This window comes from Phoxinus phoxinus (genome assembly GCF_949152265.1).
Source record: "Phoxinus phoxinus genome assembly, chromosome: 25".
NCBI lineage: Eukaryota > Metazoa > Chordata > Actinopteri > Cypriniformes > Leuciscidae > Phoxinus > Phoxinus phoxinus.
In genome coordinates, this window is record NC_136900.1 from 9,484,745 (window position 1) to 9,505,263 (window position 20,519).

The 20,519-nt window shown below is 40.2% G+C and overlaps 1 protein-coding gene across 3 annotated transcripts in view; it reads left to right on the forward strand.

Moving 5' to 3' along the window:
- LOC306993880 (von Willebrand factor A domain-containing protein 5A-like) overlaps nucleotides 1–20,519 on the forward strand; it is a 46,079-nt gene that overhangs the window by 17,571 nt on the left and 7,989 nt on the right. For 2 of the 3 annotated variants that reach the window (XM_079604027.1, XM_079604029.1), the window contains exons 9-12: nucleotides 11,925–12,004; nucleotides 12,083–12,197; nucleotides 12,283–12,441; nucleotides 20,252–20,355. In XM_079604027.1, the coding sequence (XP_079460153.1) occupies nucleotides 11,925–12,004; nucleotides 12,083–12,197; nucleotides 12,283–12,441; nucleotides 20,252–20,355 (458 nt within the window). Of the gene's footprint in view, nucleotides 1–335; nucleotides 588–2,325; nucleotides 2,529–2,603; nucleotides 2,827–2,977; nucleotides 3,145–3,219; nucleotides 3,335–3,409; nucleotides 3,586–11,444; nucleotides 11,534–11,697; nucleotides 11,843–11,924; nucleotides 12,005–12,082; nucleotides 12,198–12,282; nucleotides 12,442–20,251; nucleotides 20,356–20,519 lie in introns of those variants that run through there. The other variant, XM_079604028.1, reaches the window with a different exon arrangement.

Consider the following 20,519-nt stretch of genomic DNA (forward strand, 5'->3'; position numbering starts at 1 on the left):
CTCTCTTTCTTTCTTTCTTTCTTTCTTTCTTTCTTTCTTTCTTTCTTTCTTTCTTTCACAGTTAGTGTGACTTTTAGTTGTCATATCTTCATGCAATGAAACTTGATATACTGTATTATTAATGTGTTTTTATGTCATAAATTTATCAAGATCGGTCATCGGCTATATCTGACATACGAACGGGAAATTTGGTTTATGAAAGAATTCCTTTTTTAAGAAAATAGGTACTGTAGCCTGTATTTTATACACATATTTTGACATAAATGTTGTCGCGACAGGCTAATAGTAAAAATCAAGAAAAAACGAGAAATAATAACGCATTTCCGCTTCTGAAAGGGCTTCCGAATACGTCCGGTTTGAAAACGCCCAATAATTGGGAAACACCTTCTTGTTGTTCCGCAGAGACGTATACTTGCCGAAAATTAGAAACGTTAAAAAACGTAAGATTTACTCGCATAAATGAGTCGGTCTGTGAAGATTTAGGTTCGTTGTTTGTTTCACTTTCGATTGGAAGTAAAACCGTCATTTCCTCTAACGCAGCGTGAGAATGATGAACTGCGGTCTTGTGACTGAGAAAAACGAGCTAGGTATGAATTCACCTGTTTACTTTGACTGTTAACCCGTTTAATCCCACCGGTCACAATTGTGACCGCATATTTTTTTCTTATTTCTGGAAGCTCTTAAAGTGTTGTTATTGGCTTTGGGCAAGAAATTCAACGTTTAAAAGAAAAAATTGATTGTTTTGATTAAAATGTATAAATGTCATGTGACTGGTGTGAAAGGTCACATGACTAGATCAGTTTATTTCCTGCTTGCACATCTAGAAGAAGATGTCTTCCTCACACTACTACAAAAAGTAGTATATAAAACATCTTAATTAACAGATAGAACTATCAAATTTTGTACATATATTCTTTAAAGGGTCTACTACTGATATATTTTGAGAATTATACTCCTGCATATATATTTTGCTCGTAAGACACGTAAATTTGTTAACGGTCACAATTGTGACCGGTAGTATAACACAGTGTTTCAGTTGAAAACACAGGTTTTGGCTGTTAATCCTAGTTATCAATTGTTTATTATTACACAGTTTAAAACTATCAGATGTGTTGGACCTTCTAGACGTACGTGACCCCCCCAAGTGCTGTGTGCAGCAAACAGAGGCATTTAAAAGTGCTTGATAGTGATGGATCAGATAGGGAGTAACAGGGTGAAACGGCCTATTTGCCAGGTAGATTATTGAATGGCGATGCAGAGGTGAAACATCTGGAGGATGAGGCAGATGTTCATGAGAACCAATTTGTGTGCGCCACACATGTACAGCCCATCTTTAGTGCACTGAATCAGTGCACACACATCTCCCTGAAACTGGCCTATAGGCAGGGCCCAAGTGTAGTCCTTGGTCTACGCTAGCCCATAGAGGTTTAGCCGAACAAGCGGAAGTTCATCCAGGGTGTAACTTTGTCCCTGAAAACCTTTTCATCTCACTAAACCTCCTTCGTGAAATGACAAAGCGAGGTTATGGATGTCTTGGAATGTGTTGCGTAAATAGGCCTAATTGAAGAATTTGTATGAATTCTGACTATGGTGTTTCCCACCGGTCACTATTGTGACCGAGTATAAAACCTAATATTTCACTAACTTAACCAAAATAAAATCAATAAGGGCATAAAGTTTGTGTGTTAGGGAGGTCTAAGGAGTAAAATGCATGTATTCAAATTGCAAGAAAAAATTTGGGATTAAACGGGTTAAGTTACCCGTTTCCTAACTTAACACTTATATGTTGCTCTGATTGTTTTTGTGTGTTTATTGGAAATTATAAAAATGAATAACGCCTTTTTCACATTCCTGAATCCTGACTAGTGGATTTAAGGCGTTGACGGACAAAAGCTGCGGGAAAAAACAACCACAAATCACACTGTACAGGTCAAGATGACACTGGTTTCAGTCTTCTAATCTAACTAGTGACCAGGCAACCGCGTCACCAGAATTCACAAATAATGAAGAATTATGTGCATACATGTCTACAACAGCGCACTGCGGATTTGTTGCCAATAGAAATCTGAATTTGAAACGGCAAACTATATTTACAGTGAATAACCGTCGATTTTAACCGAATTTAGGTTTTTCTATTTTATCGAGTATTTTTATTCTGTTATTTATGGGGATGGAGTCTATTAAACCCTTTATTTATCTCTCAGAGAGATGTGATGTTGTTCTGCTGTATTTTAGGTGTATTTAAGATGCTCTGTTTTATTTGAGGTTTATGTTCTGCTGTAAAGGTTTATTTGTGATGTTGTTCTGTTGGTTTGTGTGACTCAGTGCCTCTGAAGAGCATCTCAGTGGAGGTTCGTGTTCAGGATCATGTCTCCACAGTCTCCTCCACTCTGCTGTATGTGAATGAGGAAGAGCGCCCCCTGGAGGCCTTGTTCGTGTTCCCGCTGCCCGCTGATGCTGCTGTCTGCCACTTCAGTGCCAAGATCGGAGAGCAGGAGATTGTGGCAGAGGTGCAAGACAGAGAAACCGTGAGTCCAAATATAAGTCTGCTGGACATTCATTTGCATATTTTTTGCACCACGTAACAAAATTGTGTCTTGCAGGCGAGGGATCGGTATGATGACGCTGTGAGTTCGGGTCAGCAGGCGTTTCTGCTGGAAGAGAGCGCAGAGAGTCCTGATGTGTTCGGACTAAGTGTCGGGTGTCTGTCGCCGGGTCAGAACGCTGCCGTCACCATCATCTACGTCACCGAGCTCGATGTGCAGGCCGACCACTCGCTGCGCTTCTGTCTGCCGGCTGTACTCAACCCCCGATACACACCAGCAGGTACAGCAGCTGCTACACACACTTTATTAGCAGAGAGAAGCTGATTCTAACACACTGTGTGTGTGTGTGTGTGTGTGTGTGTGTGTGTGTGTGTGTGTGTGTGTGTGTGTGTGTGTGTGTGTGTGTGTGTGTGTGTGTGTGTGTGTGTCAGGTTCAGAAGCTGGTATAGTCTCAGAGATTTCATCAGTATGTGGAGCTGTTCCCTACACGCTGACTCTCAGTGTCCATGTGAGCTCTCCAAAGCCCATCTCCAAAATAGAGTCCAACTGCACTCTGGATCCTCTAGTGTTCCTGCACTCGGATCACACTCAGGCTACGGTACTGTGTGTGTCTTCATGTGTTTATCTGGATGTGTAAGCACAGCAGTGTTATGCATGTGTTTTTTGTGTGTAGGTGAATCTGAGTCCTGGTCACATGTTTGATAAGGACGTCGAGCTGTTTCTGTACTATCAGGATCCCCATCAGCCCTCTGCTATAGTGGAGGCAGGAGTGGCCACTGCCCCATCAGGTCGGACCTGCAGATCACTGGCATTATGGGATTGAGTGATCAAGGTTTCACTGACTCTCTCTCTCTCTATTTCAGGCTCTCTGATGAGGGACCCAGTGGTCATGATAAGTTTGTACCCAGAATTCCCAGAGGAAGGGATGTCATCACTGGCAACACAAGGAGAGTTTATTTTCGTGATGGACAGATCGGGCAGTATGGATTACATGATGCATTGTGGGATTGGGGCACAGACACGCATAGAAACTGCAAAGGCAAGATTTAAGTGTGCCTTTGGGTCTTTTGACATTAGACATGTGCCGGTATTTAGTAACACGGTATCTCAGGATAATGATGTATGTAACAGCAGAAATGCAGTAGTTACTCCGGTACTCAAACTCTATGGGTTTTAAAATAGAGTAGGCAGACGTTTTTTTACTTTTAGACAGAAATTTAACTTAAAAGTTTAAGAAAAAATAGCCAAGTAGTGTTGTGGTTTCAATCTTTTTATGAAATCACTTCTCAGAGATCTTTGATGCCAGAAATATTGTAGACTTTATTTAACAAAACAAAGCCGAGCAACCTCCCTGCGGGAGGTCCTGCAGGAGATCACTCCCCGCAGGAGATGACTCCCGAACATCGGTTAGCTTTTCACATATATGCATACAGTGCCTCCAAAAATGGTCATACATCCTATAGATAGGGTCTTGCACCATGTGACACACTTAAATAGAATCATCTGCTGCATCAGCATTCTGACCATTCTGTAAGCCCCCCAAAAGTCAAACCAAAGACACACACAGGGAAATAATGGTGTACAAATATATAGCTGAATTACTTATTTCCTAAATAATAAAATCTTCAACATTCCCTCCTCTGGGGCTTATCTAAGCCCCACTTTTAGTATCCTTTTCCAGAGTGTAGTTTCAAAATCCAGCCCCCTCACTTATGCTACTTATAGTGACTAAATCAAGTCACCCAGTCTCTTTTCCAATGACTAGATTATGTAACCACACTCGGAGGAGCATTCGAGCCAAACATCTCTCTCCATACATTTTCTTTCTTTCAGTTGTATTTTCTTTTTTCTTTCAATGGAGAGAGTAAAAGACTTCGAATTCTCCCTAATAAAACAAAAAGTGTGTGGATAAAGTTGGTTCAGCATTGCCTGTTATTGTCACAGTAGAGTATGTCAAACATAAAAATCCCTTATACATTTAAAAGTATTCTTGCGGTGTAGATATCCTCTTCGACCCAGACTCCCAGGGTCTGGCTCATCAATCATCTTCTTCATCTTTATTTGAGGTACTTGAATCAACATCCAATTTTTGTACATTTAAATTTGGTTTATAAGCCCAATCTTAATAATATATGATTTGGTTGCCCTTTAAAATTAATTTTCATTATCTTGATATTTCAGCATTTCCATTTGTTTAACAGTGATTTTAACAACTAATGATCTTACTATGGGAAGTACACAACAGAATAATAACCACCTTTCAATATTGCAACTTCAGAAAACATTCCTAATTTAGCAAACCATGTTTATACTTCAAATCAAGTTTTTCTTAACTTTTTGCTCTTAAACTTTTTTTACTTAATCCTGTATTCGCTAAATGTTCCTCCCTGCGCAGTATTATTTGGTAAACGTGCAACACTGATCTTCAAACATAAGTCCTTCTACTTTTCTCATGTAATTGTTTTCCTCCTAATGCAGACAAAGCTTTACAGTAAATCTCTGCTGATTTATAATAAATAATTTATTCATTCTGCGTTTTTATTTTTCGTGATCCATATGAATTTTGATTTAAAATAGGGCTGGGTTAAATACCTATTTTTCTAATTTTCACTTGCTTCTTTTTATGAAGGAATATCAATTATTAAATTCGAAGAATCAATCTTTTAGTCAATCATTTTTAGTTGATGAACGAACAGAACATTGTAGTGCACCTTTTATCCTTTAAATCGCTTTGTGCTTCGTTATAAAGTTTCATATTTTAAATTCAGTTTTATTACCAAAATGTAACAATAAATACCATTTAGACATTTTTAATCTTGCGTTATAGCTCCTCATTGGAGCTCCTCAGTTCAAGCGGTTCTTAACTGAATACCTTTTCTTCCTTTCTACTAATTTCTAAATAAACTCATGAATAATCTAGTTATATCCCATGTAATCACTCAAACTAAGAAAGCTTTAGAGCAATGTTACATTTACCTCATAAAAGTCATTCAATAAACTCATTAGACAATTAGAACAAATAACTCTAGAAAATAACTTTTCTACTACCTTACATATTGAATATATGTAGGCCTACATTTCTCTTTTTCTGTAAATCTAAATCCATAATTTTTATATCAACCATTTAAAACATAAAGCATTATAACTTAATTATTATTAACTTCCTTGTGTGCAATTTAAGTGTTCGTATACAATTCATTTTAATCTTCAATATTCTTGGAATAACTTGCTAACCCATTATCTGAATTTATTTCTGATAGCATTTCAAATCTAAGGAATACTTCTCTGTTAGAAATCTCATTTCTGCATCTGCCCTTCCTCTGCTAATATCATTGCCTTTACCCGTCTATATAATGTCCACATAATCCATTATCAAGCGTTTTAATAGTCCTTCTTGGCTATTTGTGTCGCTGTTCCTTTCTTAACTGTTTTTTGGCACAAATTTTACAAATTTCACATTCTTAATCTCTCTTTACAAATTTCACATTCTTAATCTCTCCTTTTCCTTAATCTCTCATAATTCCCCCCTTGCGTACTGGTCAAAACCAGGCGCATCTGGATTGAAAATATTCAAAAGTGATGTTGGTGTAACAATCTGTCCTTCATGTGAATGTCAAATATCTTTTTGACCCTCCTCTGGTACCATAAATTGTTCTTAAGAGCCTGTTTGTTATTGAATTCGAATAACTTCCAATTGAATTTGTCATTCTATTAGCACTACTTAATATTTTATTTAGTCAATAGCATATTGAATCATAACATAATCTTATGATTTAAAATTAAAATCGAATATTTGTTAATAGCCAGTCTTAATACTTGTTTTAATTTCAATTGTAGCCTTAAATTGTAATTTTAAGTTGCATTGGAGTACCCTTTTTTTTAAATCTATTTTAAAATTTCTTTTAGTTCTATTTTTTTATATATTTTCCTTTATGAATTGTCTTAATTCCCATTATGCTATGTAAATTTCTTGAATTAGTCGTTAACATTCATTTTATCATCATACCATACATTTTCTCTCTTCAATAATTTTTTTTCTTCTCTGGTGGGGTTATTATTAGGTTGCTACTAAATATTCAAGGGCTTTAACATTACATTTTTAGAAAAGTTTGGTTGATGTTGAGTATTGTCTGAACTTGTACTCATCTCTTTCACTCTGTTGATTCTCTTCTTTGCACAACTCCTTGTGAATCTCCCACATTCTGCAACTTTTCATTCCTGTGATTCTGGTCAAGTTTGTCTCCTTTTTCCATTCATGTTGATCTTTGTGAGTTGTTGTAATGGGTTGTTTCCTCTCATTTGCAAGGGAAGATCATTGATCCCTCACTTTCTGTTGTCGAGGGGGTTGAGGCTTGTTGGTGTATTTTAAGTTGAGACATGGACTCAAATGTCATTTTGCTGATCAATGCACAAGCCTCTTCTGAGCCTCTTCTGAGATTACAATGCACAGTCACTGGTTCTTTGTTAGAACCATCCCAGAAACCTTCCTGGAATTGAGCTACTATCATCTGTGAATGAAACCTTAATTATTTCTGTTAGTGACAACAACATATATTAAATAATCTGCTCATCTGGCCCATTGTCCTCCTCGGTGTTACCTGTAGAATGGTCATGTGGGCTGAGCGGTTTCCTTTCATTAGCAGCAGGGCTTGAACCCATATATTCCCTTTTTTTTTTTTTTAAATAAATTTGGCTTTTTATCTTCATATTTGCACCCTCTTTACATTTTTCTCACATTCAATTTCAAATGTACTTTTTACAATTCGTCAATTCAAAACGTATCTCATTGTTTTGAGTCCCACTATCAGCACACTATTCATCTTGGACAACACTCAACCCACTTTGCTACAAGACAAAAGTTACAAGACATTATTTCATACTTTTGACAAATAATCAGCTCCATCATGATGTGCTGAAAAGAAAGTCAGATGTGTTATGCTCCATCATGATATTCTGAAAGGAAAGTAAGATGTGTTATGCGCTGCGCAAAATGTGGCACTGTTTTTTCCCAATTTTTTCTATTGCCACTACAGTTTCAACCAGGAAATTTAACCAAATTCATCCATGGTCATTATTTTATTGGGCAGAATTTGCCCTGTGGGCCCACATATTCAATTTTCAATACAGCTGTATTGGCAAAATAATTGATTTGCCTCTGTGTCTCTTCAAACACAATCTCTCACTCCATTCATACTGTCACACGCATTGGCCAACACACACTCCTGTGACTGCTGCAGCAGGTTCTGCTCTAAATGCAGAACTTATAATTTTAGCTGTGGAATGCCACAAGGTCTGATCAGGTCAAGACAACTATGTCCAATCACTATTGAGAAGTTTCCATGATCATAAGGTTTCCATTTAACACCGGTTGTACAAAACCTTTTTTCTTTTTATAAACTCTGACATCCTCTATATTTTAGAATAATAGGCCTAGTTGGTCTAATTTGTCTTTCATATTATGTTTGTCTTTGCTCATGAGCTGCTTTTAAGAAGAAAAGGAGATCTCTGCATAATCTTGGATTCTTGGCCAGTAACAATTCCAACTCATTATCCCAGTTTTGACGTTTGTGATTTCATAATTTTGGACTTTTGGAGTAACTTTTTCCTCCAATCTATCTCTAGAAATTATCAAAACAAGATGGAGTGACCAGTATCATTGCTTTGTCAACAATAGTAATCATGCTTTTACAATAATAATCATGCTTTGACATTTTGTCTATCTTTTTCTTTGCCAGAGAATAATTCTATCATGCTTTTAGCCCTATAGTTGTTTAATCTAATAGCCCTCACTATACCAAATCCAGCCTCCGTTCTAATTATTTGGTGAGTTTGAGCACCCACTTCTGTCTGTCAACATATTTTCTTTTTCTTATAGGGCTGGACTTGTACCTACTGAAAAAGCAGAGAGGGTTAGTTTAGCAGAGAATATAAAGAATTGCTCTTAGACCAGTGAATAATTAAAATGAATAAAGTTAATATAATAATTAACCAACTTTGAAGCAGTCTCTAGAGTGATCATTAGTTGCCACACCTGTGGTGCCCGTACAATTGCAGTTCTTCTGTTTTTAGATCATCAGTCCGTTGAAGCTTCTTGGCTGTCACTCTGCATGTGTTGTCAGCCGACGCTGTCACTCAAAGGCCTGGTGTTAGCCTCTGCTGTTTCTCTGCCTCTTCTCAGTTTGGGCTTTGAAGTTGATCCTGCCTGAGTTTTGCATCTCAGGATTTTATCTTTGTCCTTAGGAAAAGTCTCAAGTGAACGTTTCACCTTTTCCAGCATTAAATCAGTCTTTCTCCTTGTTGAGCTTTCCAGAAAGTCAATTTCAGGAGGGGAGCAGAAAGCCCCTCACCCACTTCTCTCTTCTTCTGCAGTCGTGTCTTTGACCTTTGACCTCTTGTTGCTTTCATTCGAAACTGTCAATGAAGCCATCTGAAATTTGAACACTCAGAGATCTGCATGAATCAAATTGAACTTTTAACTAGTTTCAATTGTGTCTGAGCTATCAGCTCTTTATCTAAAGTCCACTTTTTAACCATCTTTTTTTTTTACTAGTTCTTTTACATAAAAAATCTCACTGGTTGACAACAGCAGTTCTTCCATTCTATTTTTAGTAAAGCAAGTTCTTCATTGCAGGAAAAAGCAAGCTATTTCTGTTTTTCAATATCAGCAATAATCTAACTTTGATTATCTAAGTATAATTAAATTTTCCCTATCATAAAATCAGCTTTCAATCTTTCTTCTATCTTTGCATACTGTTCAAATAATCTAGCATGGTGAATAACATTTTTCTCAACCAACATCAAGGAATTCCTCTTATTTTTTCTTTTTAATTATTGAATCAACAATATTTACTACAATTCTAAGATTCCTAATGTTTATGAAACTTAGTCACCCAATCTTGATCACCTAACACTGCACAACTTATTTTTTCTTAACACAAACTTAATAATCTGCAATGGAATAATTTTCCACTCTGTCTTCAGGGATAATGAGATACAAATTTAGACGTCTTCAAATATAACATATTAAGCTCGTGCAATCTTATTTATATTGATCTATTCATATATATATATATTATTAGGCTACATTTATTGATTAAATACTTCTTTTTTTTTCTTTCTTTTTTTCATACTGCAATAATCTGCAGAGTTAATATCTTGAAACAATTGTCTTCCTTTACTTTTTGTTAATACACCATTTATTTCATGTCTCTAAATCTCATTCACACATTCTTTGTCCCTTTTCAAGTGACCAGGGTCAGGGGGTCACTATTTTTACCCACAGGCACAGTCAAGCAAGACACAGGATCCCATAGACACACACACTCTATTATGTACTCTATTCCCTGTCAGATCTGAATAATTTGCTACTTCTCAATTTTTGTATTTTAAAACACTACATTAAATATTCACTGTTTCACCTCCTCAACAGAGCAAAAAACAATACCTCTAAGATTCACTGATTCACTTCCTCAACACAGTGAAAAAACAATACCTCTTTAACTATACTAAAACTTCATCTGTGCACATGCTATTTACTTGTATCCTTCAAGGCCCACTTACAAGTAAAACACAAATCAATAATAACTGATATCCTTATCAGTACGGTTGTCATCCATCCAGGCCCACTTGACAACATAAAATCTTCTTCTGTGTACATGCTATTCTTGTATCATTCAATGCCCACTTACAAGAAAAACACCCTGTGTGCATGCTTTTTGCGTAATCATCCATCAAGGCCCTCTTGATATACGCAAAAACACAGATAAATCAACTGATATCCTTATCAGTAAATACAAATCCTCTGTATGCATGCTCTTGCTTATTATCCATCTAGGCCCTCTTAATAAAGCAAACACAGATTCTTGCATATTCGTACAACAAAACCTTAGCGCCAAATCAGCAACACCAGTGTCCATACAATCCACACGGGATCATATAAGCACTGGTAAACACTACTGGGAGCTCCCCCGCGCTATTACAAACTACTTGATATCTACAAGGCCTTTTTATTAGAAGTCAAACTGCATGCAATCATTTCTGGAATCAAAGACCCCTTTTTCAATTTTGTTTTGGTTCTTTTAAATTTGAAGAAGCTTTTCTTACCACTTCCGGGCAGCCGCTGGTGACCAACACATACTTTACACAAAAGCAAAAATGCTCACCTCAAAGTACAGTGGCCACTGTTGTCTGTGCCGGTCACCAGAGATGCCCTTTGTGGTTCCTTCAGCTCCTATCAAGTCCCGCTGGGGTGCCATTTGTTGTGGTTTCAATCTTTTTATGAAATCACTTCTCAGAGATCTTTGATGCCAGAAATATTGTAGACTTTATTTAACAAAACAAAGCCGAGCAACCTCCCTGCGGGAGGTCCTGCAGGAGATCACTCCCCGCAGGAGATGACTCCCGAACATCGGTTAGCTTTTCACATATATGCATACAGTGCCTCCAAAAATGGTCATACATCCTATAGATAGGGTCTTGCACCATGTGACAAACTTAAATAGAATCATCTGCTGCATCAGCATTCTGACCATTCTGTAAGCCCCCCAAAAGTCAAACCAAAGACACACACAGGGAAATAATGGTGTACAAATATATAGCTGAATTACTTATTTCCTAAATAATAAAATCTTCAACAGTAGGAGCTTGGTAAATTTGCTGGTGATCAAATATTCGAAAAATCTTTTTCTTCCTAGCCGCTAGATTATCAGCAGGAGCAGTTTAAATGAAAATCACGTAAATCACATCTCTACAATGTTTGGTTGATATACCAAGTGAGGCTAACCTCATCTGCCATTTTTTTCCTCTCACATTCTGACCAGAGAAACAGAGCCGCTTTGCTGATGAAGTGAAATATAAGACAATTATTTAATTATGTTTCCATTCCATGTCTCTCTACAGGACACTCTGCTGTTACTGTTGAAGAGTCTGCCCATGGGATGCTACTTCAATATCTATGGATTTGGCACTCATTTTGAGTCCTTCTTCCCGTTAGTAACTAGATCTTCATTCATAGATATTCAGATATTCAGTTTTGAAATCTGTCAGAGGAGATAGTTAGTTAGAGATACCCATTAGTAACTGCATTTAAAATATTCTAATGATATTTTGATAAGTGAGAGGAGAGTAGATGACTGTGTGTGTTTCACTGCAGTGAGAGTGTCGTGTACAATCAGGACACAATGGATGAGGCTCTGAAGAGAGTGAAGGAAATGCGAGCAGACCTGGGCGGCACAGAGATTTTAGAGCCTCTAAAACACATCTACAGTCAGCCCTGTAAGCCCAACCACCCCCGACAGGTACAACAACACCTCAACTACTCATTGACATTGGTGTTAAAATATAAACTAGGCTCATGAATCAATGTTTTTCTCTCTTCAGCTGTTCATCTTCACTGATGGAGAGGTGGGAAACACTAAAGAGGTGCTGGATCTGGTGAAACATCATGTTCTCTCTCACAGGTAAAGGTCTGCTGGGTTTGATCTTCCCATCATTCATCTCTTCGTCACTTACAGTAACAGAGTTTATTGTGTGTTCAGGTGTTTCTCATTCGGGATTGGTGAGGGTGCAAGTACCGCCCTCATCACAGGAATGGCCAGGGAAGGATCTGGTCACGCTCAGTTCATCACAGGCACCGACCGCATGCAGCCCAAAGTACAGCTCTCCACTGGATTTCACAGGCTCAAATGTTTCCTAGTCAAATGTCTCAATGGTTTCTCTTTCTCTTAAACTATATCAGGTGATGCAGTCCCTCAGGTTTGCGCTGCAGCCTCCTGTGTTTAATATCTCTGTGGATTGGACCCTTCCAGATGGCGTTACTGTTGACACACTGTCTCAACCCATCAATGTGCTCTTCCAGGGTCAAAGGGCACTCATTTACGCCCAACTTAAAGGAGAGGTGGGATGATGAAGCATGTGTTTCATTAATGGGAATTAAGGTGTGTTCGCACCTGGCAGGTTTAGTTGGATTAAAACGAACCCTGGTGTGATTATTCTGTTAGTGCGGTTCATTTCAATAAGTGTGAACGCTGCCATCTGAACTCTGGTGCTCAACAAACAAGTGCTGTAAAGACGGGTCTCAGTCGGTATTCTGAAGTTTCTTAAGTTTCTTAAGTTTCTTAAGTGCTGGTTAAATAGTAATCACTGTGGGGCATCGATGAGAATGCACAAAGTTCCTTTTAATGGCTTTATTTTGATGGCTCAACATGTTCAAGTTGTGTGTGATTAATTTGATGCACGCACACAATCCACATATCAAAACCCCCAGTCAAGGCCATCACTGTCCATAGGCCTCAAACACCATTCAATGGCTTCCACCATGTCCATGTGCTCAAAGAGGAAGTAGGGTGACAGATATTTGAAGGAACTTTCAGTATCGCCCTCTACTGGCTCATTTCCTTCAGAACAGCCGCCCCCAAATTTGTCCCACAAATTTGCAATAATGTTCAACTAGGCATTACTGTTAGGGAGAGCAGGGAGGCGTATCAGCCGACTAACTGGTCGAAGATATGTTCTGTCTTTCACTCTTACTTCTGCCGTGCGTATTCTTCCATCCTTACCATAAATCAACTTAGTGATATGGCCTACAGGCCAAAGTGCTCTAGGCAACTGGTGGTCCACCACTAGGACAACGGTATATAACTGGAGTGCATCAGTGTCAGTTTTCCATTTTACCCTTGTTTGTAAACTTGGTAGGTAATTTCTTATGAACTGTGACCAAAACCTATCAGCAAGGATTTGACAGGTCCTCCATCTTCGTCGGCTGAGTACTTCACACTCATGATACATGGCCTGCGGAAGTGAAGGGTCTCGCCGCCCCATTAACAGAAGGTTTGGGGTAACAGGATCAGGGTCGGCCACGTCAGTGGACACATAACCCAGAGGCTTGGAGTTTAGAATCCCTTCAATTTCCACAAGGATGGTGGTCAAAACTTCATGGGTTACAGTTTGTGAATTCAGGGTAACGTTTAGAGCATTTTTAATGGACCGGATCTCCCTCTCCCAAGAACCTCCAAAGTGTGGTGCATTAGGTGGATTAAAGAAATTTTTTATCTGATACTCCGCTAATTTGGCTTTCAGGTCTGGGTGCAGGGCATTGAATGCAGCTGTAAGTTCTCGTTCTCCCCCTTTAAAGTTTGTTCCTTGATCAGAGAACAATTTGGCAGGCTTTCCCCTTCGGGAGATGAAACGTCTTAAAGACATCAAGAAAGAATCAAGGTCAATGCTAGTTAGAACCTCAATATGTACAGCTCTTGTGGTTAGACACTTAAACAGTATTCCCCATCTTTTCTCATTTCTTCTGCCCACTTTTACAGTAAGTGGCCCAAAACAATCCATCCCTGTAGAGAAGAAGGGTGGTTGATGTAAACGTAAACGTGCGGGAGGTAAATCTGCCATTCGTGGAATTATTGGTTGAGCCCTCCATTTTTGACACTCTGCACAGCCACGTTGCTCCTTTCTCACAGCCTCTCTTCCTCTGAGAATCCAATATTTCCTTCTCAACTCTGCAAATAAACGTTCTGCACCAGGATGTTTTAAGTTACTGTCATATTGTTGAATAAGCAGCTTGGTAACTGGATGTTTTGAATCTAGAACAATTGGATGAACCGTCTCTGATTCCAACTGATTGCAATTGCGCAGTCTGCCTCCCACTCGAATTAATTGCATTTCTGTATCAAATTCTGGGGCTAACGTTATCAAACGACTTGATGATGACAGAGATTTCCCATTGCTAAAACTTTGAATCTCTTCAGGAAAACTGTCTCCTTGTGCAGCTCTTAAAATCATTAATTCCGCCTGCTGATACTCCTCAGCAGAAGGACTTTGATGGAGATTCGACTCTATGGAGGCCGCCCCATGAAGGGATTTCGCGGTAGCATAAACTAGATCCTTGAAGCTGTCAGCTTGTGAAGGTTCTGGAATTGAATGGCACGAGACTGCAGTCAAATTTAGACAAGTGATTGGTTTGCGCAGTTCTTCTGTGTCGTCATTGATTAAAGCTGAAGGATTTCTTGGCCAGTATTCTGGTGACAACTGCAGGAAAGGGGGACCTTTGAACCACCTACTGTCTTCCCTAAGATCCTGTAGGGTCCGTCCCCTTGTAACATCATCTGCTGGATTATTCGGTGAATCTACATAATGCCAATCTTGGGAGTCAGTCAGTTCTTGAATTTCTGCAATTCGGGTTCCAACGAATACCTTGAAATGGCATGACTCAGACTGAATCCAAGTCAGCACAGTGGTAGAGTCTGTCCATAAATGAATTCCAGATATCTTGATAGTGAGCTCTTTCTTTAACAGGTGAGCAAGTTGGGCTCCTGTCAGTGCTGCACACAATTCCAATCTTGGCATTGACAGTTGCTTTTTTGGTGCAACTCGTGACCGTGCAGTTAAGAATGCTACCTCCACCCGATTTAGTAGACCTTCTGTCCGCAAGTATCCCACACATCCGTAGGCACGTTCTGAAGCGTCACAAAATATGTGAATTTCTTGCACACAATCAGTTCGGTCCATCTCAGCACTCACATAACACCGGGGAAGTCTGATCTCATTCAAGTGTTGGAGCTCCCTTTCCCATATCTTCCAAGCCTCTAATACCCCTTTTCCACCAACAAGAACCAGGTGCTGGTTCAGAGCTAGAGCTAGAGCCGGTTCGGAGTTGGTTCTACTGACGGTTCTTCTAAGAACCGGTTTGCCTTTCCACTGGCTAGAGAGCCAAAACAGAGCCAGATCTTACGTCACTGTGTATACATCTCATGTTGCCCAGCAACGCTAGCGCGGCAGCGCCAAACAAAAACACACCAGGCTTGTTCGAGATGGTTCGGCTTCACGCAGACCGATCGCCGCGTGACATTAAAGCACTGCGAAAGCGATCAAAAGCACAAGGAGTCGTATGATCTCCAAATACTCCCGGAGCTCTGATCGGTCCGCGCCGCTCCGATGCATCTCGAACAAGCCATCAACAATAATGGACGTTGCAATACTATGGATCCTCATGGGATTGCAAAAATACATCGGAATCCAACGCGTTCGTGCAGCTCGCCGTAACTTACATAGACGGATATTATAATCGAGCTGCTATTAGCTCGACTAGCTGCTATTTAAAAATGGCGGTCACAAGTTTCTATTCGTCTTGTTGGTCACGGTAACCCCGCCCCCAGCCCCTGACGCAAGCGGTTCTTACTTGGCTCCGTTCTAGACCCTGCAATGATTTGGTGCTACTTAAGAACCAGTTTTACTGGTTCGGAGCTGGTGCTTTGGCGGTGGAAAAACAAAGAACCGATTTGAAACTAGGCTCTGGCTCCGAACCAGCACCAGCTCTGCCTTGGTGGAAAAGGGGTATAAGAGGTCACCAGGGAGAAGAGGGTCATCCCATTCTCGCCTTTTGTTCCACAACTGCTGCACGATTATTTTTGCCCTGGTAGTGAAAGGAGTGATGTATCCAAGAGGATCGTATAAACTGGCGATCATTCTGTAAATATTTCTCATAGTGATAGGGGATGACTTTAGTGTGTAAGACTTGTACATCAAGGTATCTGACTGACACAGCCACCGAAGTCCTAAAGCTGGTTCTTCAGGATCCATATCACTCTGATTAAGCCAGTGTTCACCACTCTGAGATAATACTTCCTTCGGCAGATGATGAATGATACCTGCAGCATTACTAGTCCACTGTCTTAGCTCAAAACCTCCTTCATCAAGAAGCTTCCTCATTTTGTCCACAAGAGCTCGGGCTCTCTCCATTGAAGGAAAGCTCTGTAACCAATTGTCAACGTAGAAGTGCTGCTGAACAGCTTTGCATACATCTTCCGACTGACCTTGCTCAATGACATGCTGCTGCAGTGCATAAGTGGCACAACATGGTGAACAAGTTGTGCCAAATGGAAGTACTTGCCACTCGTATATACTGGGTTGGGTTTCCCTCAGAAGATCACGCCACAAGAACCTCAAAATTGGCTTATCTGCTGGTAACAGTCTCACCTGGTGGAACATTCCTTTAATATCGCTACTTATAGCGAAAGAGTGCTCTCTAAAACGCAGCAGAATACCCAAAAGGGATGAACTCAGGTTTGGTCCTGGTAAGAGTAGCTCATTCAAATTGTGTCCCTGATAGGAAAATGAACAATTAAACACAATTCTGTTCTTCCCGTTATGCGTTACCATATGATGAGGGATATACCAGGATTCTTTGGGGCATTCCTCTTCTCTGGTAACTTTGGTTGCATATCCTGCATGTTCAAGTTTGGCAATCTCTGCATTATAAGCAGCAGCACGTTCTGGATCTTTGATGAGACGCTTCTCAGTATTACGAAGGTTAGCCAGAACTGCTTCAGGGGGTGCCGACAAAGTGGGCATGTTCCTTACACGTAGTAGAGGAGTGGCATATCTCCGAACTCCATCCACCTCTACTCTGACTGTTCTAGCTTGCAGGTGATCCATGGCCTCTTGATCTTGCTTAGATCTGGTAACAAGTTTTCCACTTCTGTATGGCAATACATCCAATTGCCACAACTTTTCTACTTGATGGTAGATTTCAGATGATGGAGAAACATTAAAAGTAAAAAAACAGGAAGTTGCATTACCATTATGTAGAAGAGCTTGGACTGGACCCTGTAGCGTCCATCCAAGTTTCGTCTTGACTGCCGCAGGACCTCCAGGTGGTCCTAGTCTCACTGGCTGGACAGGAGTTATTAAGTGCGGATTATCTGACCCAATCAGTATGAGTGGTCTTACATTGTTAAAATGTGGCAAGGGCAATTTTCTCAGATGGTTATACTGCCGCTGAAGTCTGGTTACTGGGTAAGTATGTTCAGCCAAACCTAACTGGGTTGCAGTGAACGCTTTCCTGATTGTGTAAACTTTATTTGGCTGGTCAATGGAAGACAGACAGATAGTCACCGAAGATCCCTGCAACACTCGCAGGTCCTGTCTCACAGTTCTCAGTGTGATGCTCTCTGGATCACCTTGTAACTTTAACTTCTCTGCTGCCTCTTGAAGGAGAATTGTCCTTTCCGAACCATCATCCAATATAGCATAGGTTTCCAGCGTGTGATTACCATTACGTAAGAGTACTTTACTGATTTTCAACAAAACTTGACTGCATCCAGCTCTCCGATCAAGATAAAGAATGTCAGTTGTAGTAGAGTTTACTAGACCACAAGTCGCTGTAGTTAAGCTCTCTGTAGGCTTGACATTTACTTCATGCAATGCTTGGACATGTTTACCTTTGCAGATGTCACAGGTAATTCTCAGACGACACTGGGCAGCTTGATGTCGAAATCCGCATTTCCAACAGCGGTTATTGGACTTTACCCACTCCCTCTTCTGCTCCGTAGTAAGCTTAATGAAGTTGGCGCATTGATCAAGGAAATGCATGTTATTACAACAGTAGGAGCAATACGTCTTCGACTTCCCTTGAGACATTGATTTCTGCTCAACAGTGTTGTAAGCAGAACCAAGAAGCACAGTCGTTGACTTCCTCTTCATCTTAAAACTCTGACGTTCTCTTTGCTTGGCATCTCCTTTCCATGGCTCATCTGAACACTCTAATACTTCCTCTTGGATCTGTAATTCATACTCAAGCCAATCTGCAAAATCTAAAAGGGATGGTACTCCTCTCTTCAAAGGGTAGAGATATCGTCTAAAGTTAGCTCGAAAGTCATATGGTAGCTTGTTTGCTAACCTAGCTACATGTGACCCACAATGAAGTTCAACATGGCCTTCATTACCCAGTTGCTCCAACATCCCAACCAATGCTCGTACCCTCAATGCGAATTTGCGGAATCCAGTAGAATCACCATTCTGGACAACTGGTCCGTCCATTAATCCAGCAATTCGACGCAGAGCAAGCTGATGGGGCTGACCATAATGTTGAATAAGTGAAACCATTGTATCGGAATAAGGGCGACCAGAATTACAATAAGAATCAGCTATCAAAAGTGCCTCTTCAAACTTCAAATGATCAAGTAAAATCTGGTACTTAAATTGCTCTGTGGCATCTTGTGGAAGGATATTCTCCAACGAAATCCTGAGTCTTGCAAACTCTCTTGGGTCATCAGATGTAAAATCGGGGATAGATGGTTTGGGTCCCCGATATTGGTATCTGTGTGGAGGCACTGGTGGAGGCCCTGGTGGAGGCCCAACATCTCTTCTTACTGGTCGACTTGGTGCCATGTAAGGTAAATTACCATAATCAGGTTCTGGATCCTGATAACTTGGAGATGGAACTGGTAATCTCTGCATTTCAAGTCTGTAAATGCGATCCCGAAGATCTTCCATCATATTAAGCTCTGTTCCTTTAGAAGGACGCAACTCTTCATTATTAACTGTTATCGAAGCAGGTGGTAGTGGCCATTCTTCTTCGACAGCTGCTGGCTGATATACTGGTAGAGGAGAATACTCTTCTGATTCAAAGGATCGTGCTTCCCTTGGATTTGAAGTTGCTGGTACCCCATCTTGGTACAGTTGCCTCTTTAACTCAGATACAGTCTGTCGCAGTCTTCTATTTTCCTCTTGCATCCTATAAAGGGAATCTGCCGTTGGCTGAGAATACTGTGAAGTAATATGTGTTGAACTCTTATGAACGGGTATCTGTTCTGAAGAGGGGTCTTCATCCACTATGTTCCAGTTAGTTAATGTTGAGTATTGAGAGTAAGATCCCTTCTCTTCGGCTCTCTGCATTGCCCTATCGGCAATTCTCTCCTCAGGAAGAAGCCGCCGATTGGCTGCTGATGGTAGCTCCACCTCATACTGACTCATCCATGCGGGTGGGCGAATAAGCCGTTTCGGACGAACATCAAATGGTCGATGATCACTACCCCTTAGTGAATGTGCCATTTTGATCCACAGCAATTATTCGACTCCGGCTCGAAGGACCATTTATTCTGAAGTTTCTTAAGTTTCTTAAGTTTCTTAAGTGCTGGTTAAATAGTAATCACTGTGGGGCATCGATGAGAATGCACAAAGTTCCTTTTAATGGCTTTATTTTGATGGCTCAACATGTTCAAGTTGTGTGTGATTAATTTGATGCACGCACACAATCCACATATCAAAACCCCCAGTCAAGGCCATCACTGTCCATAGGCCTCAAACACCATTCAATGGCTTCCACCATGTCCATGTGCTCAAAGAGGAAGTAGGGTGACAGATATTTGAAGGAACTTTCAGTATCGCCCTCTACTGGCTCATTTCCTTCAGAACAGTCGGCTTCCAAACGAACTCTGGTGCGGTTCGACTGAAATATGAACGCAACATGGACCAAAGACATCTAAACAAACCAAAACCAGGGCTTGATGTCACAAAAACGCAACCCTAGTATGGTTTTCTTGTCATAGTCAAGATGTTTCCCATCACAGTTCAGTCTCACTTGCAAATCTTTGTTTGTATGTGTGACGGAGGGATTCCAGACGCTGTTTTGACTCCTTTACACATTTTATAAGCTTTTCACAAGTTCTCACCTGGTCAAAATTCCTTGTTTTGGATGTTCGGTAAATACCATCGTAAAATCTACATCATAAAAGTATTTTGTTTTGTATCTTTAGGTTCGGTGTTAAAAATGACAATATGAACGCGAAGCGAATCAGGACCAAATGTATAATTATCTTTTTAGGTCTAGACCAAAAGAACCAAGAGAACCGAACTACAAGTGTGAACACACCCTCATTTGTTTACTTTAGATAATAGAAATCTGCCTTTTCCCTCTCTTATAGAGTTCAGGAGGCTCTGAGGGAACAGTGACAGTCAAATACAGGCTTAAAGATCAACCAGTAACAAACCAGCTCCACTTCTGCCTCAAACCAACTGAGGAAACTGGGTAACACGCACAAACACCCACAAAAACACACAAACACACACAAACACGGACAACAGCTCAGACCAACTCGCCTCTAAAACGCATTTTAAATGTCTAGATTTATAACAAGTGCTGGGGTAACATGTTACATGCAACACATGCTATTTTTCAAGTACATAATTTAC